At 43.2% G+C, this 27,761-nt stretch overlaps 1 protein-coding gene across 2 annotated transcripts; it reads right to left on the bottom strand.

Annotated features, from left to right (window-relative positions):
• Positions 1 to 626: 626 nt before the first annotated feature.
• On the bottom strand, positions 627 to 23,319 carry RFWD3 (ring finger and WD repeat domain 3). 2 transcript variants are annotated; one of them, XM_063437345.1, is made up of 13 exons: positions 23,225 to 23,319; positions 21,655 to 22,018; positions 19,514 to 19,698; positions 19,330 to 19,439; positions 18,103 to 18,297; positions 15,130 to 15,221; positions 14,898 to 15,012; positions 11,442 to 11,664; positions 10,898 to 11,048; positions 10,144 to 10,320; positions 9,838 to 10,049; positions 8,105 to 8,322; positions 627 to 1,174 (listed from the first exon to the last, which is right to left on the bottom strand). In XM_063437345.1, the coding sequence occupies exons 2-13, from the start codon at positions 22,008 to 22,010 to the stop codon at positions 1,031 to 1,033; spliced, it is 2,178 nt and encodes a 725-aa protein (XP_063293415.1). In that variant the 5' UTR covers positions 22,011 to 22,018; positions 23,225 to 23,319; the 3' UTR covers positions 627 to 1,030. The 2 variants fall into 2 exon arrangements, with proteins under 2 accessions (XP_063293415.1, XP_063293416.1); XM_063437346.1 differs by lacking the exon at positions 23,225 to 23,319 and adding an exon at positions 23,149 to 23,208.
• Between the last annotated feature and the right edge of the window lie 4,442 nt (positions 23,320 to 27,761).

Here is a 27,761-nt window from a genome sequence, read left to right on the forward strand (position 1 = left end):
AGACGCAAAAAGGCTGAACTTCGTCTGGCATACCCATGGTAGACATGGAAAGTCGCCAAAAAAATTAAATTCTTTAGAAAAAGAAATTTCCCATTCATACAGCCAAGGACATAAAAAACAAAAAAAACAAAGCCTGTGGTATGAGAGGAGGGACCTTTCATGCCTCCAGTCTTGTTAATGGTTTCCTCTTCCAGTGGGAGTTGGGCTACCCAGGAGTGATGCTGCCATGATTAGCCAAGAAATAGTACAATATGTCACACACTCAGTAGGCAGAGAGCTTCAGAGGAAACTGGCTGACCAGCAAAGCTTTCTAGTACTGCAGAGGCAGGGAGGATAAAAGTGAGGGCAGCAGTGTTAGGATCTGGGGAACCAACAACACAGTCAAGAAGGTAGCAAAACAGAGCCTGTCTGCCTACACCTTAACCACAAGCTACAGTGATTATGGTCCTAAGAATGCCACTTTAATCATGCAATGACAATGGTCACCAATAGAGTTTAGTTTAATACACTGCTTTGGAAAAAGATGATCGGAGAAATTTTATAGAAAAGAGCATTCACAGGTCGAGCTGTGGCTCAGGAAGAGTTCTCTTAGGAAAGCTTGAAGATACTATACTTAAAACCAGAAATAAAAATACAAAATTCTTTATTGCCCAGAACATTTTTTTTTTTTTTAGACAAACAAATATCCACAAGCGATGCAGACAAAATGACAGAAAAAAAAGACACATGTAAACACAGTTTATAACACATAGGAAAATATACGGACTGTACAATATGAAAGACATTGTTCACCACAGTAATACATTGTCACCCCAGCACAATCTGAAAAGCCAAAATAGTGTTTATGTAGGCTGTCCCTGCCGAGAGAATGTGCCGCTTTCCAGAATAGAAAAGGTGGTGTCCATCCCAAGATAGGAATAAAACGCAGCTCCCGACCAGCACAAATCCAGGTCTGTGACTGTAGCAGCACTCTGGATCCGGAGAGGTTTGCTTTTCCATTTTCTGAGCCTTTATTGATTTAAATTATGAGTCACTCCCATTTGTAGATTTTCACCATTTTCTCGGTTAATGTGGCCAGCATGCTGTTCTGGTTCACCTCAATGGGGCAGATATCAAGCACGGGCTGGTCAGCCTGCAGCTTCTGGACTAGCGAGCCGGTTCCTGAATGCCACAGCTGGAATGGACAAAGAAAGGTGCATAGTAAGTGTCCAGTGCTTTATACAGCATCATCATTGGGGGATATTTAAAGAGGCAGGAAAACACCATAAGACTGCAATTCTTCAAAATAAACTCAGGTCATACAACAAAGCACATCGAGGAAAGATCGATCTATAAGTTAATGAACGTTCCTAGTCTTTGGTTACTCTACCGACTATGAAAGGAATGCTAGCTGGATTGTCATTTCTTCCAAAAAAGGACAGACCACGTCTTCAGTATTCCAAGCCTTACAGCAATATGAACTAAACTGGGAATTCGATAATTGGACATCGCAAGCCAAAATGGAACTAGATTTGCTCAGGTCAGTTATTTTGGCAGAAACTTACAATATCCTCGTCAGTTCTTTATAATTCTCAGTTTAGTTTATAATATTGAACATTATGCAGATTTCTTTTCATTGAAAGGAGTCAGTAGGCTTCATAGAGAACACGCCTGGACGTGAGTGGTTATTGCTGAATAAAGCACTTTTTGATTAAAAAACAAAACAAAAAAAACAGCATACCATATATTTGAAGCAAGGAATGCATATCTATCATTTAAACCTACAACAGGAATTTTGTGTAGTTTGCTTTGCAACAAATGTAAAAATCTAATTTTATCACATGACAGGAGGCTTCGTATTTTGCATAACTTTCTTTACTTTATGCCTCCAGCAGCACAAGTCAATCAGAAAACTTTAAACCAATCAGTAACAGGCATCACATCCATATATAAAGCCCTGACAGTCACATGATTTCCTCTTTCTTTGCTGCTTCCAGCCAAGGCACAGGTCAGAGTATTAAGCTCTCAACTGTTTTTCTATATATAATACATATTGATCTTGTGGTCACTTTAACTTGTTTTGGTATTGTACCTTTTCTTTTCTTCCCCCTGTCTGGGGCCTCCCTTTTCATCTGCCTCCTCTTTTCCCCTGCTAAATCCATCCTTCTCCCTGGACTGTTAGGTGGGTTTTTCCCACTGTGTTTCCCCTGCTGGGATCTGTTACTGTCTGCTTGTTTGCCTGTTTGTTCCTCGCGATTCGCGGCACCACCAGGCTCCTCTAAGGGTCCCAGGGTACCTAGGGGAGGGTAGGGGGGCGCGAGGGGGTGCAGACCGAGTCCGTCGTACCGCAATTGCAGGTCGCGGACTGCGCGGCAAATTTGCGCGCGAACGGCGGCCATCTTGGATCTCGCGATACCGCGAGATCCTCGGCGGCCATCTTAGTTTCGCCAGTTCGTGATTCCCACGAACTGGCACAGATTTTCTGCTTCTATTAACGTTTTTATGTGCCATTAAAGTATTACAGTATGTGTGCCATCACAGGTACACCACTTGATTGAAAGAGCAAAAAATTATGATTGCTTTACACTGAAGCTGACAAAATATTCTGTCATGTACACTGAGAAGTTTTGTTGTTTATCCTATTAGTTGAATTAATTCTTCATGCTCACATAATATAATGTGTAACTAAACACACTCCTCACTGCAGTTAATCCCTGCAACTCAGTGTTAAAGGGCCACTGCAGATAACTTACCAGTAGGATGGTATTACACCACACCAGGAACAACTCCCATCAGGCTAAGCACTCTTCTCACTGCAGTTAACCCCTGCAACTCTGTGCTAAAGGGCCACTGCAGATAACTTACCGTGAGGATGGTATTGCACCAAACCAGGAACAACTCCCATCAGGCTAAGCACACTCCTCACTGCAGTTAACTCCTACAGCTCTGTGCTAAAGGACCACTGCAGGTAACTCACCGTTGGGATTGTATTACACCAAACCAGGAACAACTCCCATCAGGCTCAGGCTGCACTGCCCAATTAGATGAACACTCAGAAGGCAATGATGATTGTTACAAAGCACTGAAGAACTACCCAGAAATCACTACATACAAACAATCAACAACAACAATTTGTTGTACAAGGGTGACCACCACGCCCAATCAAGGGCTTATAACAAAGTACGCACAATCCACAATGGCAAAATTTCCACAAAATTCCATACACAAGGGTGACTCCTTACAAAAGCGTACTGAGGTCTTCGATACCTCACATTACCGGGCTTACGTCCCGACCATTACCGGGCTTACGTCCCGACCATTACCGGGCTTACGTCCCGACCATTACCGGGCTTACGTCCCGACCATTACCGGGCTTACGTCCCGACCATTACCGGGCTTACGTCCCGACCATTACCGGGCTTACGTCCCGACCATTACCGGGCTTACGTCCCGACCATTACCGGGCTTACGTCCCGACCATTACCGGGCTCCGTCCCGACCATTACCGGGCTCCGTCCCGACCATTACCGGGCTCCGTCCCGACCATTACCGGGCTCCGTCCCGACCATTACCGGGCTTCGTCCCGACCATTACCGGGCTTCGTCCCGACCATTACCGGGCTCCGTCCCGACCATTACCGGGCTCCGTCCCAACATTAAAGACAGTTCACCCCGGTCGATAAGAGGGTGACCCCTCTTCAGACCACTAGTCAAACTCCTAGTGGTACTGATTACTTGGTACCTGGGTGCCCCCCAGTTGTACGTGGAAGCCACTGTGTAGACACATACGCACTGACGTATACTCTGTCTTCCCACAGACGGGAAAAAAATCATACTACCATTGTGTCAGACACTCCACAAGACCCTCATCAGAGGATGAGGAACCATTATCTCCATCGTCCTTAGAAATCATAGACGAACGGAGGGCAGAGGACTCTCCCTCGGAGGAGGAGGTCTGGCAAGACATACCTCAGGAAGTCAGAGAACCCAACCAAGTCCGGAAGGGCTAAGGACATATAGATATTGGGGTCTAATCCCCACGCCCTAGGACGGGCTGATAACCACGGAGTACGATCTGTTACTGTATGCCAGATCGGAACACAATGGATACATGTATGTCGACAGCACCAAGAAAGGAGAGCTCACGGTGCTGCCAAAGCTCCACAGTACTATACCCAATAAGGGTTACCCCTTGGATAATTTGCAGACTACCGTACCTCCCCATACGGGCTTACGTCCAGACATTCCTGACCGTTCAGCCCGGTCTTATTGAGGGCAACCCCCTCCTCAGACCACTCCAGGAAATCTCTAAGTGGTACTGATGGAAACAGTTCCCGGAGAACCCCAGCGGTATGTGGAGACCCACTAGTGGCACTAAGTGTATTACCGTACCTGACACCTGTCTCGATACCCCACAGACCGGAAGAGGGTCCCAACATGACCCCAGGATAGTCTTACCAGGTGCTAGTGGCGTAGGTACGAAGGGGTGACCACTGCACCCTTGTCCAGGGCTTCTACCTTCAGAATATGCTCTGGCATTGCATGCACAGACCAGGGCACACTACATGCATGTGTTCCGACACCTCTACGCCCCAATTGAAGGACCCGTACGCCCTTCCCTTAACCGAGAAGGAGAACTCACTATACCGCCAAACTCCACAACTCTAGGACATATAAGGATGAACCACTAGATTATACATAGGGAGACTTTCACGTCTCCCATACCAGGGTACGTCCCGGTCCTACGGAGGGTGTCCTCATTCTCAGACCACTACCCAGATCCTGCGAAAGTGGTACCGATTAATCGAAATGCTGGGTGACCCCGGTTATACACAGAGACACACTGAGGGGCAATAAGCGTACTGTTGTACAATCCTGACTCCACAGACCGAAAGGGTGTGAACCAACAGGTCAGATTTCCATCGGAAGACGAAAAGTCAGAACCCGCCTGGCAAGAAAAGTTTCTTTTGGCACACTGGAAAACCTCGGTTGACTCGCGTACCACCAGACACCCAGGATCATCCGAAAAGGGGTTTTGCCGAAGCACCGGGCACACCTTGCAAACCTCCGGCTTCGGGGAGAAGAAGTACGAAACAAGCTCAGGATGGAATACCCATGTCATCTAGGAACGAACAAGATAATCCTCAACAGTGAGCTCGGTGTCACTACAGGGATATTCAGACCGAGGTCCACGTAAAGTAGTAAAGAAGAAGACAGGAGACTCTCACCGTCATCAACATAGGACAACCCAATGGTTTTGGGGACGTACCGACATCTCAAGAAGGAAGGTATACATCTATTAGGAGACTCCTCGAAAAGGTTTTTTACAAGGTTAGATTTGAAAGGACACTTACCTACTGGCTCACTTAGTCCCTCAAGAAGTTTTGGAAACTGGTCAGGACGCACTGAAGAGCAAAGGGTATCCGCCGTAACACTTGCTGACCCTTGGCAAGCCCAATTCCTAACTGCGTAGACAAACGAGATTTATTGTCACAGTTCCTGGAATTGTTGGGATTCATAGTGATCAGAGCGGAGTCGGTTCGATTCCAGTTCCGAGTAACTACATATCTCTACTTCGGAATAGATGCCACATTGGACGGATTGCACCTTTCCCCACATCAGCGATAACGACTTTCGTAAGGAAATTCGACGGATATGACGGAAAGGTTCCATAGTACCTTGACTACTTCCCAGGACCACTTCACTGACGGGCCAGACATCGGCTGAAAGCTCACTGCATGAGATCCGGGCACACCTACGAAATTGGGATCAGAACGGCAAGGACTTCGATAGTACTCGTTATAGAGGTAAAGGAGCTAAGCGGGACTTCTAGAATGATCGTCTTTAATTGGGATCATCCTCTGCTTCTTCAGTTTTAACTTGCCTTCGGGCAGATCAAAGGGAGAACATCATCGATTGTTAACGCAGGAGCGGCTAGAGTTGGTGGATTGGTGTCTTCCAAGGGAGACGGGTATGTCAAGGGACTATCGCAACCAACTAGAGTCATGAGACTCATGGACAACAGGTATTCCCCGAAATGATTTATCCACATGGAACACTTGGAAGTCACGGGGGTATGGAAAGGGACTACGATCCTTTTATTACCCCTATCTACCTCGATATTGAATCTTGCCCATAATTTTTTCACGACGGGCCGATCGGAACGATTCGACCGCTCCATTAACGGGATACGTTCCGTTATTTCGACAGCGCGTAGTACGATTCACGACACTCCGGTCGATCAAGAACCTTTGATAGACCGTTTTTTCCGCGGGGTAGCATACGGTCCAAAACCATGAGTTAAAGTATCACTGTTGTGAGACTTTGATTGGGTTTGTTTCGGAACTAATCAGATAACACGAACCTATCCCCCCGTCAGTCATAATCACATTATGTTGGATTTTCGTTGGATATCAGATCTTCTGGAGTTCGACGTATATGGTCTTTCGGTATCACCTGAAGGAAGGACCTCTACGGTTCTCGTAGAACTAAATCTTTTTCGCGTCCGTGTTTTACCCTGTTCCCGGCGTTTTTTTCCCAGTCTTTGTGCAGTTATAGCAGTGTTTGGTTATATGGAGATCCCGACAACACTTAGATTGACACATTAAGACATCGGTGGGGTTTATAACAACCATACAAGCCAGTTACCATGAACACTCCGTCTAGATGGGTTCACTGATTGTCATCGTTAACGGGGGAGGAGACGTGCTTTAGGTACTCATTCGGTACGAGGCACGGCTGCTTCTCAGGCCTTCATGAGGGGCCTCTATATTTTTTACAGGCGGCAAATTGGACACGGCGAGACAACTTCCGTATATTTATTTCGTCAACCGCACACGCATCCTTTCGATCATACCACAGCTTTAAAAATGCAAAATACGAAGCCTCCTGTCATGTGATAAAATTGTAGATTATGCTAACGTAGTGTACCTATAATCTTAATTTTAATAATGACAGGAGGCGAGTATTTTCCCTCCCTGTTTCCCTCCCTATACTCTGGGAAATTCTAATTTTTCTGGTTATCATTTTCAGTCTAATTATAAGATTTTGGATATTTCAGTATATTTATGGGATGCTTATATAGTTGACGGATGTTACAGCCGTGGCGATTATTATAGTAAACCATGGTTGTTTAATGTTAAAAAAATTTAACGTAATATAAATATAGATGCTTATAGTACTGTTTTTTTAATGTGGACATCAGTTGGGTTCCATCACCTTTCACGTATTTCTGTTCTTTTCAGAGTAACCATCATAAAGATAAAAATCAAGATAAAGCTGGAGGATTTTTTCAAGTCATGTTCCAAATTATGTTCTACACGTTACTCAAGACTGTTATTTGAATTCCCTGACGTTATAATGGACTGTTTTCGCATCAAAGAAAGAGGAAATCATGTGACTGTCAGGGCTTTATATATGGATGTGATGCCTGTTACTGATTGGTTTAAAGTTTTCTGATTGACTTGTGCTGCTGGAGGCATAAAGTAAAGAAAGTTATGCAAAATACTCGCCTCCTGTCATTATTAAAATTAAGATTATAGGTACACTACGTTAGCATAATCTACAATTATGCAAATTTATAATTAAGTTACTTATTTGTTCATACTTCATAAACATATTTAGGAAAGAAACTGCTTTATAACGTATATAGGGTCCTCTATCATGCAATATTTCACACAAGATCTGAAATGTTAGTAAAAAAGCATACAGGCATTGTATCAGTAACCAGTGGCTTCTGGCTGAAAAGCACATTTCTCTACAGATTGGCAGTCATAACTAAGATGGGTAAGGCTTTATGGGCTAGATTTTTAAGTGCAAATTAAAAAAATAAAATTAGTTTTTTAAATATTGAAGTGGTTAAACAAATTACTATTTAAACAATCAATTCTATGGACATTACACGATGGTAATATATAATAAAAGTAACATTTTACAGGGAACAACGAAGGAAAAACTCAGCTGAAAAATACACAGATGTGGATATCTACAAATTTGTTTAATATTCACAGCGAACAAACACATTTGTTAGTTATAGGAGAGAACTGAAGAGAGGTAGGATCTGTATTCCGTGCTCATCCCTTTGCGCTGTGTATTGTACACAAGAAAGGAATCACAAGGTTTCTCACCATGGCAGAGTTCGAGGACTCGTCTCCTGCACACACCAGGACAGTGCCATCCCGATCAGGACTCTGGAAGATGGCGTTCTTGGTGAGCAGTTTGCAGGTGGGGCCACCATTGAATGTCTGTACTGGATAACAGGAGCAGCTGTACTCATCCTCTGAATCTGTCAGACGATTACTGATCAGCTCCATCATCACACAACGGAGGAAGTTGTGGGTTTTCCCTGAAAATCAATATCACTTTTGAAAAATCTGTGTCCTAATCACAATACCCTGGGAATACACTGCAAAACCAAACCATGCATTAGTTTATCATACACAAATACTGAAGGCAATATCAAGTTTTACAGCTGTTTATTGGGGAGAGGCAGTGACAGGGGTAATGACTGTTACAGTGGAGCTAGGAATGAGGCAATGACAGTGGAAGAATGACGGTTACTGGTGAGGTAGAAGACAAGGCAATGACAGGGGAAGAGTGACTGCTATTGGTGAAGTAGGCAATGAGGCAGTGAAGGATGCCCATGACACTTACCAGGTAAGTAGAGCGCAGAGCAGTGTGATGTTTACTAGCTTACTAGGTCATGGAGAAGCCTGGTTGCTCGCCTGCTGCCTCAGGATTATGGCCCCTATGTTAAAACTTGTATTCCTCCCTGTAGAAATGCTTGTTCGTGCCTTTCTGCTATGGAGTTCGGTAAATTCAATTTACTGAACAAACGTACAAATGACCGGACCACCTGGGTATGGAGTGTGCCAGCAATTTACCTCCCTGAAGCTGCGGTTAACCGCAGCGCAATTGACGAACGCGGGGTGGCAATCGTTCGTATAGCCGAACACGTGGCGGTGGCCATCTTAAACCGTCGAATGCACAGCGGTGTTCGTCGACTAGTTGATGGAACTGAAAACGGACACTTTTCTTCACGAACACCGCTGAAGCCGCCGACCTCTCTTCTCTTGTTCCCATTTGTTTATACGAACGCTGGGCCGTTCGGGACTTTGATTATGTGAACAGTGCTACCCCAGATAGCTATCCCATTCATATAACGAAAGACTATGTGAAAGACTTTGGCTCCATAGCGATTGAACTGTATGTATGTTATCTGAGCGCCATTCAGTAATAATGTGCGCTCAGATCTAAGCTATCTGGGGATATGTTAAACATGCATAGTTTATTCGGTAGTTTTAGTATTATGTATTTTTAGGTCTTTTTAGTAACAGGTATAAAATGGAGGTTGTGCTCTATCCTCGGAGATAATTGAGTTACTTCCCAATTATCTCCAGGATAGAGAGGAGGGTCCCTATTGTCCAAAGGGAAGTGTTTACTGGTAAACTGTTCTTATTGGTCAATGTACAATTTGTGTCCTAGTTTCCCACCATGTCCCCTATGGGAGTGTCCACCTGGTGGGAGACCTGCATAAATACTGGGCAATTAGCCACACTAAGCCAGATCACCTGCTGACCCTCAATACAGAGCCTCGTTTCGTACTTGGAGGGGGTTATTCGTATGGTTTTACTATTTGGCTGTCTGGAGTGTAAACCTATTCGTATGGTTTTTCCTGTTCGGCTGTTTGGAGCATTTGTATGGTTTGGAGCATTCGTATGGTTCTTCCTGTTCGGCGGGTTGGTGTCTTTGGTAGCTGACTTTGTATCTGGAAAGGGAATATCTCCTAAACCTAAACTGCTTTTAACCCCTTTTATGCCCGGGGTGCCGTTACAGGAGTGAAAGATCTAATGCTACTTACCAGGGCGGTAAGTGACAAGGCAGTGACGGGTACTGCTCTCAGTTTGGATATCTGTGCAGCCTCCAGTTTCCAAAGGGAGGAGGTGAGGACGGTACTGACCATCCTTCATCTCCCAAAAACATGCCCCCTCCAGAGTCCCAGCTAGCACGCCTCCACAAGGAAAGACTTCCGACGCAGCGCGAGGTACAGACGAAAGCGACACCACCGGACATCTACAGAGCAAAAACAGGTAGAAGGTTCATGAGGTGAAAACTGCTAAATATTTACTATGATTTCAATCAACTCTCACTAATGAGGACATGTTACCTGGAGCCCAGCGGCACCAGTTCCTTCACACACTGGCTGGTATCGCGCAGGTCATATACTTGCACCGAGCCATTAATGAGACCTGCATAAACATAGTTCGTATTGTCAGAGCACCAGCAGCAGCTCCAGACAGGCCTTCCGGTATTATAGGTCTGCACCACAGTGTTGGTTAGCAAGCTATGAGGACAATACAGAAAAAACAAAAAAACATCAGTCTAGATTGAATTTGTACATAAAAATACCTCCCTGTTCATGTAACGATGGTACAGACTGTAGCTAAATGCACACCTCATAGTGACCCCACCAATCTCTGGTCTGTTGGGGGAGGGGTCCCTTATCCCATAAGCCCCTGTTAAACCCCCCTCAAAAAGGGCTAGCCAATAATACAAAAATAAATCTTTCATAAAAACAAAATGACAATCAGATTTTTCCGTGGCCCAACAATCTATTCACATACAAATTAATTATAGCCTTGCAAAAAAAAAAAAAACTACTCAATATCCAGGATTTCAAAAAGAAGTACAAAATGTGCCTCCCCTTTAGACAGCCATTCAGCATTCACTCAATGTATCCATGTTATTAGATGTGCAGCCAGGACTTGGCCTGTTATCCATCTACCCACAAGATGCATTTTAGATCAAAACACCTGGCTCCCCCTGATCTGCCAAAAACAGAAACCAAAGACTGGCAGCGCAGGTGCTGCCTGGATGCAGGTTATGTAGATCAGTCGTAATGTTGGATCTGGAGGATTCACCTAGTCAGCTTTACTGTGTTATCGAGAGCGGCAGATAGAAGCAGTCCATCCGTCCGGTTACTGAACGCCAGGCCCCGTATCTGCTTGGAGTGAATGGGGACGTATTGGCTGCTTTTCATATTCACTGCACTCAGCTTCTTAATCCCACAACCTGGAAGGAAATACCAAGATTTCCAGTGAGTAGGTCCAGCTCCGTGTTAGTCACAGGGAAATTAAACATCTAGATACAGCTATGAAGTGGAAGAGTCTGGTTTTGCCATCAGTCATTTCCCCTCACGGCTGTAAAGAATGAAGAGAATGGATGATGTAAGTACAGCCAAACTTCCCACTGATAAAAACGGTTAAACCGTAATGGTGTACGTGGCCCTCTTACTGCTTTCAGCGCCATTTTCCCACAATTCCATCACCACGTCTGGTATCAAGGTCCAAAGCCAGGCTGTGCAGGAACATGTGCACAGAATGAATGACAAACATGAACACTCACTGATGAGCAGTGTTTGTGATTAGAATATGCTATTAACTCTTTATAGCCCTAAATACTTACCTGGAATAAGCGTTGTCTGTGGGGATGGCTGGGACACAGCCAGGCAGCCCAGACTCTCACAGAAAGACATGACCCTGCAGTTTCCGCTCTGAGAGATCAGTATTGCCTTCTCAAAGTTATACTTCCTCTGGATCTGGCTGGATGAGAGTGAGCTAGAGGCCCGGGAGCAGGAGGGCTGCTGGGAGGAGGTGGTACCATGCTGTGCAATCAGCATCTTTAACTCCTGCAGGACAAAATCACAGCAATAACAAAACACTTCATTACAGCGGATTTAGGTAAAAGACCACAAAAAATTAAAAAAAAATAAAAAAAAAATTATATATATATATATATATATATATATATATATAAATAATTTAACAAATCAATTTGCACACTACATTTGTAACAGAAGCAAAATAAAAAATATTTTTAGTACGATTTATCAAAATGCAACTGAAATAGCTATTGCAAAATATTGATATTTTACTAGATTTTAAGATTTGTATGTTATTTACGTGGACAGTATCAGATGGTGCACATTTTCTCTAGGTTTTGCTGTATCTAAGATTTTATACAGATTAAAGATGCCAAAACAGAGTTTAAAGATCAACATTTTTCGATAGAAACAGGAGAGTTTAAGTAGGTTCATGTAAACACGTCTTAGAGAAGGAGTTTAAACCTGGCTGTGGGTGAAAAAAGTTTAAATAATGTCAGACATTTTGTGGATAAAAAATAAAAATAACTGCTGTACTGTATTTGTGTATCTTTTTTGCAGTCCAGGTCGTAAAAAGCCTTGGAGTGCAAACACTGCCTGACCAAGAATCCAAGGTGAGATAAGGTATCTTCTTACAGGGCACACTACAAATAAGGGCCAGAAAGGAGAAAAATCCCTAGCTTACAATATAATTACATATCATGATCATACTCCTCTTTAAATATGTTTTATATATTCAAAATAGTAAACATTACTAACATGTAATCTGATACAATGGATGGTCAGTAACTGAAATCCAGAATCCGATAAGAAGATGGAAATTTGCTCATAAGACATTCTACTTTATTCATGAAGGAGGCTTCTAGAAGACTCAATTGTAGACTTAGTTGAAACTTGGGGCATCTATGCCAGCTACTTAAAATTACGATGAGATTTGACGTCTGTCTTTTAAAATCTACCAAACTTTGATATTTGACAGCAATCTATGATTGATTGCTATAAAGATAGTAGTTTTCCCCATGTCGTCATGTATTTTAGTTAAACCATTATGACCAAATGATCATTAGAATTAACAAACCATAGAACAGTTATGCCATCGATCGGTCACTCATTGTTACACTGTAGACCAATGGAATCCTATGGGCAAATTTAAAAAGTTGATCTGAAATTTACAGACAAGAGATTTCTTTCAAAGTAAGAACACACTGATTTAACAGGAAACACACATACAATTGTGGGAATAGATACTCAACACTTTGAACACACCCCCTTTTCCTTCAGGAATTCTTGGGACACTTGAAAAGGTCTTCGTTAGCCAGACCACTTCTGGACTTTCAGAAACCACTCTCTCGCTTGGATTCTATTTTCGCTAACTTTAACACTCTTACCTCACACTCATTCACTTGATTATCTCCAGCCACAGAACTTCTACCAGATGAGTAAATATACTGGTTTAATTTAATCATTTCTAAAAAACAATATATACCTGGATAATGCTGGGCAGATTTCCAACAATAATTAGATAAAAATAAAAATGTATCTCTCATAAATTAAGACTGCAGCAGAAATTAAGGCATTAGATGTGTTCACTGGTAATTTGCAAAGTTTAGCATATCAAGCTATTATCCAGAGATATTAGACATCCTTAATAATTCAGGGACTGATCTTATTATTACCAGATACTAAGAAATTGCAGTGAGTTGTACATAGTTGTTAAATACTGTAGTAAAGCGATTTTAAGGCTTAGGATTCTCTTGTGATTATTGGATGGTAAAGAATAGTTAATTGGCTATTGCGTGAAATGGCTCTGTTTTGCAAGGTTTAAAGTACATACTCTGAGAATCACATGCAGCGGGTGAACTAGTTAATTCTAACTGTGTTTATCTTCCCTAACTGCTAGCATCAGTTTATGTCTTTGTTCTGTATTCTGTGGTCATTCCTGCCCCCCCCCTCCCCCATCAATGCTGAAACAATGTCAGTTAGGTTCTAGGGGTGATATATGAAGTTCCATATGTATAATTTCCTTTGGAAATTAATTTTGACATTATTAAATACCGTTACTTATAGTCGAATGATTATTGAGGTGTTCAAAAATCTGTACCGTTACTTGCCAAGTACACTGACCCATACCCCCTAGTGATGGGTTAGCACTCCGTGGACTGCTAACCCATCACTATAAGACGTTATTTAGAAATTATCTTTGTTGTTCTTATAGTTGACATAATTGTCATACCAAATATTCACAGATCATCATGCACGGTACAGATTTTTAATTATTAGTCACAAAACGTAATATTTTTTTTTATAAAATCAGTTGTGATTAATGTGTGAAATATAAATTTGCTCATAAACATGCTCCAGGGTCTATAAGAGTTAAAATAGTGAGGTAATCCAAGCTTTAAACCAATCAAGGGAAACTGTGCCAAAATATAAAAAAAATAAAGTGTATTTTTATATTAATTTTTTTTGATAATTTATATAAAATATTTTTCATATTTAATACCCCCATAAATATATTCTCACAATAAGACAGGTGTAAATACGGTCAGGTATATAGTGGGAAAAAGGGGTCCACTGCCTGTCTAATCCATCAAGGACTAAATGCGAGGGGTAAGTGAACAAGAGATTAGTCAAGTCGATAGTGTAGAGATCTAGGTAATTACGGTGCATGTTTAACTCTAACACTGCCTTGGAAGCATGGAGACGCTGACCCTTTCCCCATAGAGATGCATTGCTTCAATGCATCTCTATTAGGAGATGCTGATTGGCAAGTGTGGCGTTTTGGCTCTCCACCTACTTGGCTGAAATCAGAATGGACGATCTCAGCCAATCCAATGCTATCCTATGGGAAAGCATTGTGATAGGCTGAAATGATCAATTCTGCTAAAGTCAGCCAATTAGGCGGAACGGGGGGCGGGGACAGACCCGATGAGACAAACGACACTGGGAAAAGGAGAGTTAATCCTCTTTCTAACACAAGGCAATGGGGATGGACCACCTAAATGGCAGTTTTAGAACTATAGTGCTCCTTACACTATACTGCCCCTTTAAGTCCAAGCATATCATAATGCATCTAATATACTGCTGCTGCTAATATGCAAATAGATTTAGTCAACGCCATTAATAAATGACAACAGCATGTAACAATAATTCTTAATCTCCATATGGCAAAAAATATGATAAAACCTTATCCAATATTCTGTAAAATTACAAAAAAACAATAAATATGAATATAAACCTTTTCCATTCAGACATCTCACCTGAATGTGTTTGCGCAGTTTCCCGCACTCGTCATTTAGTAGCTGGACCTGCAGGCGACACTGTGCGGATTCCAGCTCCGCCTTCTTCCGTAATGATTGCTCCTTGTCCAGGGAACTGACGGAAAACACAAACACTGACATTATTAGCGTAGCTATTTCCTTCACGCAGGGGTGACTGTCAGACAAGCACGTGTTCATGGTGTAATGTGTCAATAAAGCAGTGGAACGCTACCTCTTCAGGCGCTCCTGCTCACTAGTATCCACAGCTTTTAGTGTTCGGGCGTACAGAACCACAATATCTGAACGCTTTGCCTTTTTATTACACTGAGGACAAAAAAGAAAAAGGAGATCAGACTAGCAAAATAAACCTCTTTCTAGCCATCACATTGCTACCTTGAAATATTGTAAAGTAAAATCCACAACATAAATTTGCAAGGGTGCGCATTTCTTGGACGGCAATAGAGTTCTACAGATTTTAAGTCTTACTGGACAGTTGAAGACTCCCACATGTACAGAGCTGCAGAAACAATCTAATACACCTAGTACACTCAGACTGTGTGTCAGCCGGGGACAGCACAGCGATCAGTGCAAGGGGCAGCCGGGGACAGCACAGCAATCAATACCTAGGACAGGGATAGGCAACCTTCGGCACTCCAGATGTTTTGGACTACATCCCACATAATGCTGGCAAAGCATCAAGGGAGATGTAGTCCACAACATCTGGGGTGCCGAAGGTTGCCTATCCCTGACCTAGGTAGTCAACCATAAAGTGTTTTGTCCAGTCTGATTCTACTCAAATACACACCGTGCAAGCATGGTTATCACAGATCTGTCAATTCAATGCTTCTCTCAGAAATAGAGTCATACTCTAGGTCCAATATCAATTCACTTAAGGAACACTTCAAGCACCATAACCACTAGAGCCAACTGTACTATCCTGGCACCCTACGAGAATAATTTATCAAATCGATTTAGAATGAAGTGGTAATGCAACTTCTCACACGGTAATGCGTTAATTGGCTGAGAGCATGAAATGAGTGTGGCCCTTCACAGCTTAACCTCTTCGAGACCGCGGACGGTTCAGGACCGTCATCTGTATTTTACAGTTGAGGACCATCATAACGGTAAGATGTACTTACCCGATCGGCGTCGTTCCCCCGGCAGCGATCGCGGTGCTTCCATTGTGGGGAGACTGCCTGCAGCCCAGGCAGTCTCCCCGCAGCGCGAGAGAGAGATATTCATACCAAGTGTATTTTTATATTATAAAAATACACTTATAATTATACACACACACACACACACACACACACACACACGTATATTATAAAATACAAATAAATAAAAAAAAATTATATATCTATATGAAATTTTATTCCAACTGTATTTTGATATTTATATCAAAAAACACTTAGAATTAAGTGATAGATAGATATATATATATATATATATATATATATATATATATATATATATGTATAAATTAAAAAAAAAATACGCAATATACATATGTCCATATACAAAATTACATAAATAATTATAAAAATATACACGTAGACTTCAATATATATATATATATATATATATATATATATATATATATATATATAAAATATTCTACGTGCATAATTATGTAATATTTTTTACATAATTAAGTAATTTTATTGATTGCAGTTTGAGGGACCTGCCTGAAAACCCAGGCCAAAAGTACAGAGAATTTAATTTGCCATCACTGTATTTTACCCTATAACTTTTTATGACACCATAAAACCTGTACATGGGGGATACTGTTTTACTCGGGAGACTTTGCTGAACACAAATGTTAGTGTTTCAAAATAGTAAAACGTATCACAACAATATCATCAGTAAAAGTGCTGTTTGTGTGTGAAAAATGCAAAAAAAGTCAGTTTCACTGACAATATCATCGCCGAGATATGTTTTACGGTTTTGAAGCACTAATATTTGTGTTCAAAGTCTCCCAAGTATAACAGTACCCCCAATGTACAGGTTTTTTAGCGTTTTTGAAAGTTACAGGGTCAAATATTTTTACATTGAAAATTGCCAGGTTGGTTACATTGCTTTTGAGAGCGTATGTTAACCCAGGAATGAGAATTACCCCCATGATGGCATAAAGAAGACAGCCCAAGGTATTGCAAATGGGGTATGTCCAGTCTTTTGTAGTAGCCAATTGGTCACAAACACTGGCCAAAATTAGCGTTCAATTTAGTTTACTTTTTTCACACACAAACAAATATGAACGCTAACTTTGGCCAGTGTTTGTGACTAAGTGGCTATTAAAAAAAGACTTCCCCATCCTTATGTTCTTTATAAATAGAATAAAAATTGTCAAATTTAGAAAAAGAAAAAAAACTGGACATACCCCATATTGAATACCCTGGGTTGTCTACTTTTAAAAAAATATGTACATGTGGGGTGTGATTCAGAGATTTATGACAGATAACAGTGTTACAATGTCACTATTGATACATTTTAAAAATATATATTTTGAAACAGCTATTTCCTATTTGTACTTATAGCCCTATAACTTGCAAAAAGCATGTAAACACTGGGTATTCGTAAACTCAGGACAAAAATTTTAATCTATTTAGCAGTTTTTTTTTATTAGCTTTCATAGGTAAGTAAAAGATTTTTCAAGCAAAATCAAAAACCATGTTTTTTTTCCAATTTTCCACCATATTTTATTATTGTTTTTAAAGTAAATTATATGACATGATACAAATAATAGAATGTAAAGAAAGCCCTTTTTGTCCTGAAAAAAAAAAAAAAAAAACCAACAACTATATAACTTGTATGGGAACAGTAAATGAGAGAGAGGAAAATTACAGCTAAACACAAAAACCACAAAAAAGTGTTAAAAGAGCCCTGGTCCTTAACGTACAACATCACAAAAACAGGCCAGTCCTTAAGGGGTTAAACAGATTCTCCTGCAGCCACAGGTGCCTGGCTAGACTGAGGGTAAGTATCAAACTGCTCTACAACTGGTTAATAAATTACACTGTGAAGGTACAGGGGCACTCCTAGAACCATAACCACTGCAATAGGCTGTAGTGGGTAGGATGCTTGAAGTGTCCCTTTCAGATAAAGTGTTTTTGTGACTTTGTCTGTCCCTTTCAGAAAATACTTTTAATGACACAAAAAGCTATTTTGAATAGGAATAAAACCCATCCATGAATTATTTCATTCCAACCTGCGGGCACTTAGCAGCTCCTCCCTTGAGCCACCGTTCAATGCATGTGAAACCAAAGAGATGGCCACACCGCAAAGCAGATAGCCGGTGCTCGCCAGCATTCGTCCACGAATCAAAGCAGATGGCACATGTGTCCCCTTCATCATCTTCTGGAGAACGCGGAGTAGGCACAGAGATGGTCTTTATCGGGGTTTTCTGAGTGCAGAATAAAAAAAATAAATTAAAAAAAACACATGACGAAGATTACATGGACTTCAGACAGTCAGATTACATTACGGGGCGCCATCAATTAAATGGGGATTTCTAATGCTATGTTTAATTATCCTTATACCGTATTTTTCGCTCCATAAGACGCACCTCACCATAAGACGCACCTAGTTTTTAGAGGAAGAAACCCAGAAAAAAAATATTCTGAACAAACTGTCCCATAGTGTTTCTTACTATGGGACAGTTTGTACAGAATATTTTTTTTCTCCCCTGTCCCATAGTGTCCCCCCTTCCATAGTCTTCTCCTCTCTCCCATAGACTTCATCCACCCCCTCCCCTTTCTGCTAACATGTATTCGTGAGGAGTGAAAGAAAGTTAAATGTATGATTATTAAAATAAAGCACCATCACACTACGCAAAGCTGTCAATGGTTACAATAGGTACAAGTAAAACATTTAAAAAGAAATAAATAATAGTTCAGTGTAGCTAAGAGACCACAAAAAAAAATTAGACAAACGAATACAAGAGGAGGGCAGTTTTCCTGTGGGAATTCATAATCTAGATGTAAATCTCTAAATGGAGCACCACACAAGTTATAGGCGACTTTCAATGCAAGATCTCAGCTATTCTTCATCCTTTACCAATTAGCACCATAGCCAAGTAGGTTTTTAGCGTAAGCAGTTAATCAGGTCACATGTATCTTTCTTCTGGCCAGATCCCACCCTGGATATTAGGGAAATGAATTACCTGCTCTGCCAAAACGTTCCAAAAAGTCCTTCTAAAGACGGTCATCCTTACTAACAGGACATGTCAGAAGATATACAGTGAACTAATATACCCACCAATGCCTCTCCAGCTGTGACTGCCCCTATAAAACATTTTCTACTTCTGCAAGAGCCAGTATGACCAATGGGACGTACAGTCCTACAATAGGCGTTCTGAGAAGGGGCTTGGATTTGTGTTACACACTAGAGCTATTACACAGATACAGGACAGAGTCTGTTCGTTCTTTGACTTTACCGGCTTGTCTGCAACTGGTACTTGTAAGGTTATACTCCCGTTCTCGGCCACAGAATCTGATCTTACAGTAGCTTCAGCATCTCCAGAGTTTATGTGGAGCTCCTCAGTAGCTACAAATAAAACATCTGGTTAGTCACGGAAAAAGACTGGCTTCACACACATTGCTCTATGTTTACCTGCCCACCTGGGTTTGGAGGTGGAACCTGGTCCCCTTCATCTAGTTCTGTTGAACTTTCTTCTTCCTCATTACTCAGTTCCACTGTGTCATCAGAGCTGTCCCCACCCTGCGCAGAGACCCTCGGTGCAGCAGCTGCAACTGGTGGCTGGGTTCTGGTCATTTGGAAGAAGTTTGCAAGGCTAGCTCTGGAGCTGAGAACAAATATATGAGATTTATATGCATCTTTAGCTTGGCTTCTATTTACTCAAAACATAAAAGTGTTTATTTTAAATAAATAATTGTTGTGCACTCGATGCAGTTCAAAAGAAAAAAAGGGCACTGTCATTCTAACATTTCAAATTAATATTAACCATTCTATATACAGTCACCTCCGCCCCAGCCATATACATTCTATATACAGTTGTGGATACCCTGGAAGAAATTGTGAAATTTTAGCATTGATTTTGAAAATATGATTGGTCATGAAGAAAAAAAAAAGTCTTATTGAAGAATAGTGATCATATGAAGTCATTTATTACATTTATTTGGCTCCTTTTTAAATCATAAACTGAAATAACCCAAATGGCCCTGATCAAAAGTTTACATACCCTTGAATGTCTGGCCTTGTTGCAGACACACACAGGTTAAAATGGCAATTAAAAGGTTAATTTCCCCCACCTGTGGCTTTTTAAATTGCAATTAGTGTGTGTATAAATAGTCAACGAGTTTGTTAGCTCTCACGTGGATGCACTGAGCAGGCAAGATACTGAGCCATGGGGAGCAGAAAAGAACTGTCAAAAGACCAGTGTAACAAGGTAATGGAGCTTAAAGGGACACTCCAGGCACCCAGACCACTTCTGCTCATTGGAGTGGTCTGGGTGCCAACTCCCACTACCCTTAACCCTGCAAGTGTAATTATTGCAGTTTTTCATAAACTGCAATATTTACATTGCAGGGTTAACTCCACCTCTAGTGGCTGTCTATTAGACAGCCACTAGAGGTCACTTCCTTGTTTCTAGCACAGGTTTCCTGTGCTAGAGCGTCGCTGGACGTCCTCACGCTGTGTGAGGACCTCCAGCGTCACTCAAAACCCCATAGGAAAGCATTGAAATGATTTTTCAATGCTTTCCTATGGGGAGACGTAATGCGCATGCGCGGCATTTCCGCGCATGCGCATTAGGTCTCCTCGGCCAGTGAGCGAGATTAGTCTCGCCCACCGGCCGACGTAATCACTAGGAGGGGCGTCGCGGAGGCGGAGACAGCGGCGAGGGACATCGCCGCTGTCCCAGGTAAGTGACTGAAGGGGTTTTCACCCCTTCAGTAACCGGGGATTGGGGGGTGGGAGGGAGAGGGACCCTCCAGTGCCAGAAAAACGGATCGTTTTTCTGGGACTGGAGTTTCCCTTTAAAGATGAAATATTATATAAAAAGATATCCAAAGCCTTGAAAATGCCAATCTGTACTGTTCAACCACTTATTAAGTGAAAAATTCCCGGATCTCTTGATACCAAACCAAGGTCAGGTATACCAAGAAAAATTTCAACCACAACTGCCAGAAGAATTGTTCGGATACAAAGAAATCCAAGAGGTAACCTCAGGAGAAATACAGGCTGCTCTGGAACGACAGTGTGGTTGTTTCAAGGGTCACTATATAACGGTACTTTATTTTTATGTAAAATTAGCTACATGGTTGAGTTGCCAGAAACAAGTTTTTACTGCGCCAAAACCACAAAAAAACCCAGTAACAATATGCCCGACAACACCTTGACACGCCTCAGCTTCTGGCAAACTTTAACTTGGAGTGACAAGACCAAAATAGAGCTTTATGGTCACAACCATAAGTGCTATGTTTGGAGAGGGGGTCAATAAGGCCAACAGTAAAAAGAATACCAACCCCACTGTGCAGCATGGTGGTGGTTCACTGAGGTTTTGGGTGTGTGAGGTCTAAAGGCACGGGGAATCTTGTGAAAAGTGATGGCAAGATGAATGCAGCATGTTATCAGAAAATACTGGCAGACAATTTGCATTCTTCTGCACGAAGGTTGCGCATGGGACGCTTTTGGACTTTCGAGCATGACAATGACCCTAAGCACAAGTTGACCCATCTTTGGTTACAGCAGAAAAAGGTGAAGGTTCTGGAGTGGACATATACATTACTTGTACAGCTACCTAGTACCAGCTGTTCGGTGAGACCCTCCCCTTTGTTGCCGTCTAGTAGTCCTCCTTGGCCGAGAGTTATGCAGAGCAGAACGTTGTTCGGCCGCCTGGCGCAGTTGCTCGAGAGCACCTTGGAGCATCTGCAGAGCATTTGATGCGTTAGATGGAGCCAGTCGTGAGGCGTTATCATCGCTGTCCAGGATAATCACCTCATTTTGATCCTCATGGCTGGGAATTGAATCTCCTGAGCTCTCAGAGTATAGTGCAGGAGGTGGGAATGGCACATGTCCAGGAGGCTGTTCTGATTGGAGGTCACTGCTGGGATCCAATAAACTTGGAAAATCCACATCCATTTCCTCTTGAGCCATCTTCACATCTGGGAATTATAATAGTCAAATTAACAGACAAGAAAAGAATGGTGCTCATTGGGAAGCAGTATCACTCAGGGAAAACAAATTAACACTGCCATACCCAGCATGTATGGCAGGCTATCTGGGGGCACGGTATATAAGGAGGGCTATCTGGGGGCACGGTATATAAGGAGGGCTATCTGGGGGCACGGTATATAAGGAGGGCTATCTGGGGGCACGGTATATAAGGAGGGCTATCTGGGGGCACGGTATATAAGGAGGGCTATCTGGGGGCACGGTATATAAGGAGGGCTATCTGGGGGCATATAAGGGGGGGCTATCTGGGGGCATATAAGGGGGTGCACAGTATATATAAGGGGGGTGCACAGTATATATAAGGGGGGTGCACAGTATATATAAGGGGGGTGCACAGTATATATAAGGGGGGTGCACAGTATATATAAGGGGGGTGCACAGTATATATAAGGGGGGTGCACAGTATATATAAGGGGGGTGCACAGTATATATAAGGGGGGTGCACAGTATATATAAGGGGGTGCACAGTATATATAAGGGGGTGCACAGTATATAAAGGGGGGGTGCACAGTATATAAAGGGGGGGTGCACAGTATATAAAGGGGGGGTGCACAGTATATAAAGGGGGGGTGCACAGTATATAAAGGGGGGGTGCACAGTATATTAAGGGGGGGTGCACAGTATATTAAGGGGGGTGCACAGTATATAAAGGGGGGGTGCACAGTATATAAAGGGGGGGCACAGTATATAAAGGGGGGGGCACAGTATATAAAGGGGGGCACAGTATATAAAGGGGGGGGCACAGTATATAAAGGGGGGGGCACAGTATATAAAGGGGGGGCACAGTATATAAAGGGGGGGGGCACAGTATATAAAGGGGGGGGCACAGTATATAAAGGGGGGGCACAGTATATAAAGGGGGGGGGGCACAGTATATAAAGGGGGGGGGCACAGTATATAAAGGGGGGGGCACAGTATATAAAGGGGGGGCACAGTATATAAAGGGGGGGCACAGTATATAAAGGGGGGGCACAGTATATAAAGGGGGGGCACAGTATATAAAGGGGGGGCACAGTATATAAAGGGGGGGGCACAGGAGGGTTACGAAGGTGGGGGGTACCCGCTGGGGGAATAACACCCGGGGCACTGTGTATCCTGTACCGATCCCTCGCGCTGTGATCCCGCTATGTACTAACCTGGCTGCCATTAGAGCCGAGGCCGATATTGCCGGAAACAGCCATCTGTCAAATGGGACCCAGGGCCCGCCAAACTACCGGACACGCCCACTCCACAGCGCCAGCACCCGATTGGACAGCAGCCACATCAGTCAAAGAGGATAAGCGTAACATCCGCCGGCGCGCGCGCTCTGCTTTGATTGGCTGTGCTCACCTCAGATTAGGCGGGAAACAGCCCTCAGTAACAGTAACTCTCTCCCCTCTCACAGCCCTCAGTAACAGTATAGCTCTGTCTGTCTGTCTCTCAGCAACAGCCCTCAGTATAGCTCTCTCTCATCCCTCAGTATAGCTCTCTCTCATCCCTCAGTATAGCTCTCTCAGTAACAGTAACTCTCTCCCCTCTCCCAGCCCTCAGTAACAGTATAGCTCTGTCTCTCTCTCAGTAACAGTATAGCTCTGTCTCTCTCTCAGTAACAGTATAGCTCTGTCTCTCTCTCTCAGTAACAGCCCTCAGTATAGCTCTCTCTCAGTAACAGTATAGCTCTGTCTGTCTGTCTCTCTCTCAGTAACAGTATAGCTCTGTCTCTCTCTCAGTAACAGCCCTCAGTATAGCTCTGTCTCTCTCTCAGTAACAGCCCTCAGTATAGCTCTGTCTCTCTCTCAGTAACAGCCCTCAGTATAGCTCTGTCTCTCAGTGACAGTATAGCTCTGTCTGTCTGTCTCTCTCTCAGTAACAGTATAGCTCTGTCTCTCTCTCAGTAACAGTATAGCTCTGTCTCTCTCTCAGTAACAGTATAGCTCTGTCTCTCTCTCAGTAACAGTATAGCTCTGTCTCTCTCTCTCAGTAACAGCCCTCAGTATAGCTCTCTCTCAGTAACAGTATAGCTCTGTCTGTCTGTCTCTCTCTCAGTAACAGTATAGCTCTGTCTCTCTCTCAGTAACAGCCCTCAGTATAGCTCTCTCTCAGTAACAGTATAGCTCTGTCTGTCTGTCTCTCTCTCAGTAACAGTATAGCTCTGTCTCTCTCTCAGTAACAGCCCTCAGTATAGCTCTGTCTCTCTCTCAGTAACAGCCCTCAGTATAGCTCTGTCTCTCAGTGACAGTATAGCTCTGTCTGTCTCTCTCTCTCAGTAACAGTATAGCTCTGTCTCTCTTTCAGTAACAGCCCTCAGTAATAGCTCCCTCAGTATAGCTCTCTCTCAGTAACAGTATAGCTCTGTCTCTCTCTCGGTAACAGTAACTCTCTCCCCTCTCCCAGCCCTCAGTATAGCTAGCTCTCTTTCAGTAACAGTATAGCTCTGTCTGTCTCTCTCTCTCAGTAACAGTATAGCTCTGTCTCTCTTTCAGTAACAGCCCTCAGTAATAGCTCCCTCAGTATAGCTCTCTCTCAGTAACAGTATAGCTCTGTCTCTCTCTCGGTAACAGTAACTCTCTCCCCTCTCCCAGCCCTCAGTATAGCTAGCTCTCTTTCAGTAACAGTATAGCTCTGTCTGTCTCTCTCTCTCTCAGTAATAGCTCCCTCAGTATAGCGCTCTCTCTCAGTAATAGCTCCCTCAGTATAGCTCTCTCTCAGTAACAGTATAGCTCTGTCTCTCTCTCAGTAACCGCCCTCAGTATAGCTCTGTCTCTCTCTCAGTAACCGCCCTCAGTATAGCTCTCTCTCTCAGTAACAGTAACTCTCTCCCCTCTCCCAGCCCTCAGTATAGCTCGCTCTTCCCTTTTCTCCCCGCCTCCCCCCCCCCTTTTTTCCCCGGTTCTTGGAGGTGTATACTTGCCAGCCTCTTACCCTGTGACTATGGCCCCTGTGATAAAACTTGGTTTTAATCACTATTTGTGCCTGTTGGGACTGGTAACAGGAACCATTCAAACTTTTTAAGTGGCACTTTGAACTCCTGAAGCCATTTGACCACTTGGCGGCGACCATCTTAAGCTGCGAGTACAATGAGCGGTGTTTGGTCACTCGACAGTGCAAACACCGCTAAAATTTACTTTCCATGGATGTTCAGCTATTCGAATGGGGTTCGGTAAAAAGAAACCCACGAACAAGATAGAGAGAGAGAGAGATATATATAATGACTTTATTCACTCACGGCTACTTACTGTATTTCGAATCCTCGAAGTAGACCGGCCGCACAGCCTGATTCTCTGGAACTGTTTTGGTCATGAAACCATGCAAGCAGTCGGTCAAAATAAGACTTCCATAGAATTTCTGAACCTCTGAACTGATCTGGGTGACTTTTGGATATGTTGGTCAGGGCTATCAGGGGATGTAATAAGTGTGGGGGATTGTATGTGTTTTGGGTTTTTTGCAAAATGTGTGTGTTACAAACTGCAATTTGTAACTGGCCCTTTAAATGACAACTTGCCCTGCTTCCCTGGGTTGTGGAGAAGCCTATTTACTAGCCTCCTCCCGCATGACTATGGCCCCTGGGAGATTGTACCCCTAAAAGCTTATGGACTTTTATTGGGTGTGTATGGCCCTTTAAGAACCGTCTGGGGACATATTGTGACTTTGGTGAACAATGCCCTTTTAAGACTTTGTCCCCAGACCTGTAAAATAACTTGTCCCTGGCTTTCTCCCACTTGGTTCAGTAAATGGGGCTTACTTAACCAAGAACCACACAGACGGACCACCCAGAAGTGGAAGTGTGCAGGCAATTTACCTCCCAGGCTGTGAGCTTACTGCAGGTTAATTGCAGAGCGCTGGGTGGCCGCTGTTCGTGCAAACTAACACGTGGCGGCGGCCATCTTTGTTCATTTGAACGAGGTCAGCGGTATGTGTAGCCAAATGCATGGAACTAAAATCGGCTACACATTTCAACAAACACCGCTGACCCTTACCTTCTCCTACACTGAACTTTCAGCTGCAGAGACTAATTCCCGTTCGAAGATTCTAATGCACGTTCGAATGGGACTTAGTAATTTTTCTGCATAGACCGGTCGGTCATAAAGGACTTCCGTCTAACTTTTTATCCACTGGAGGGATTTGTCTGATTTTTGGTTATGTTTATATTTAAAGTGCGCTGATTCTAAATATGTGTTTATGGAGATTGGATGTATGGTTTTAAAGTTTCAGTGTATGTGTAAAAACTGTATTTTTCCTGCCTGTGATAATTATGTTAAGTATTGTGTACAATAATTATATCACAGGCAGAGGGGGAGGATTTTGTGTGTAGCTGCTGGGAGTGTTTTCTGTAATGTAAGTGTGTAATGTAATTGGTTGTTTTGTACACCCTGTGGGTGGTCCTATCTAAGGGAAACCTGCATACAAGAAAGCCCTTTGGGTGCCAATAAACAGAATGACTTGACCCTCTAACTTGCAGCCTTGACTCATGTTTGTAGGGGACAGCTATAATCACTACAGGGATTGCTATGCTCTTCATACTCCCTTAGCTACTGAGCTCTTGTAAGAGCTCTTGTTCCTGATCCTGCTTCGCTCTACAGAAGGAAGAGGTTCACCTACTGGAGCCTGGTCGTAGGTCCAGGGTGGATAGCAGACGGCGAGATCCTAGCCCAGCAGCGGCGGTTCGTGGAGTCTGCAGTACTTATGGTGTCTACGGTGCTGATGGTTCTTTGGTGAGTGCTAGGAGCATCCTTTCTATGGTCCAACTTCCAGCCAGCCTGGACGCAACCGTAACAGTGGTTTTTTTTTTCTGCCTGGAGATAATTGGGTTAATACAGTATCTGACTCATTCTTATCTCCTAGGCAGAATAGAGGGATTGTATGCCATGTGTGGGAGTGCTTTACATTGTACACGTGTTATCATTGGTGTATAGTTTTGTGTCCCTGTCCCCAACATGGTCCATGTGGGCGCACACCTTGCTTGGGGACTGTCATAAAAGGCCAGTGTGGCTACCATTAAACCATTCCTGCTGAACCCTCAATACATAGCCTGGTTTTGTGATTGTAGGGAACCTACTATACCACTATCTCTGATAAGAGCTTCACAGCTATACTCTCTAGGAGGAGCGGCATTCCCACTGAGTCCATGGATTCAGGAGTTTGGTCCAGGATGAAAAGGGATGGTGAAACCCCAACCAAGCTGCAGCAATTTGTGGGGTCTACGGTGCTTATGGTCCTCGGCGTTAGCTAGGAAGCATCGATTGGCGGAGGTACCCAGTCGGGGTGCCAGGTGGTCAGTCACAAGCTCGCTCTCTCAGTATAGCTCGCTCCCTCAATAACAGCTTTCTGGGGCCTGATGGATTACACCCAAAGTTATTAAAAGAGCTTAGTCATGTACTAGCAAAACTATTAACATATTTATTTAACCAATCATTGTTAAAAGGAGTAGTCCCAGAAGATTGGAAGTTAGCGAATGTTGTGCCAATTCACAAGAAAGGTATGTGGGAAAGTAACCTCGTGTAGCGTTACTTACCTTATCCGGGGGCCGGCCGCGGTCCTCTCTTCAAGCCGCGCGCGGTCCTGCGGCTGCACGAGCCCCGCACGGCTCATCCGACTCGCCTAACAGGAAGACGGGCAGTGACCGCGAGATGCGGTCACGTGTCCCGCCTGCAGCTAAGAGCGCGCCGCGAGTCTCGGGCGCGCTCTTAAAGAGAC

This window comes from Pelobates fuscus, chromosome 12 (genome assembly GCF_036172605.1).
Source record: "Pelobates fuscus isolate aPelFus1 chromosome 12, aPelFus1.pri, whole genome shotgun sequence".
Lineage (NCBI taxonomy): Eukaryota > Metazoa > Chordata > Amphibia > Anura > Pelobatidae > Pelobates > Pelobates fuscus.

Excerpts from the sequence above, each read along its gene's own strand:
- RFWD3 (XM_063437345.1), bottom strand. The coding sequence starts at position 22,010 with ATGGCTCAAGAGGAAATGGATGTGGATTTTCCAAGTTTATTGGATCCC. Across the intron at positions 19,699-21,654 it reads CACCGAACAGCTGGTACTAG|CTCCAGAGCTAGCCTTGCAA; the intron begins GTAGCTGTACAA and ends ATTTGTTCTCAG. Across the intron at positions 1,175-8,104 it reads AGTCCTCGAACTCTGCCATG|CTGTGGCATTCAGGAACCGG; the intron begins GTGAGAAACCTT and ends TGTCCATTCCAG.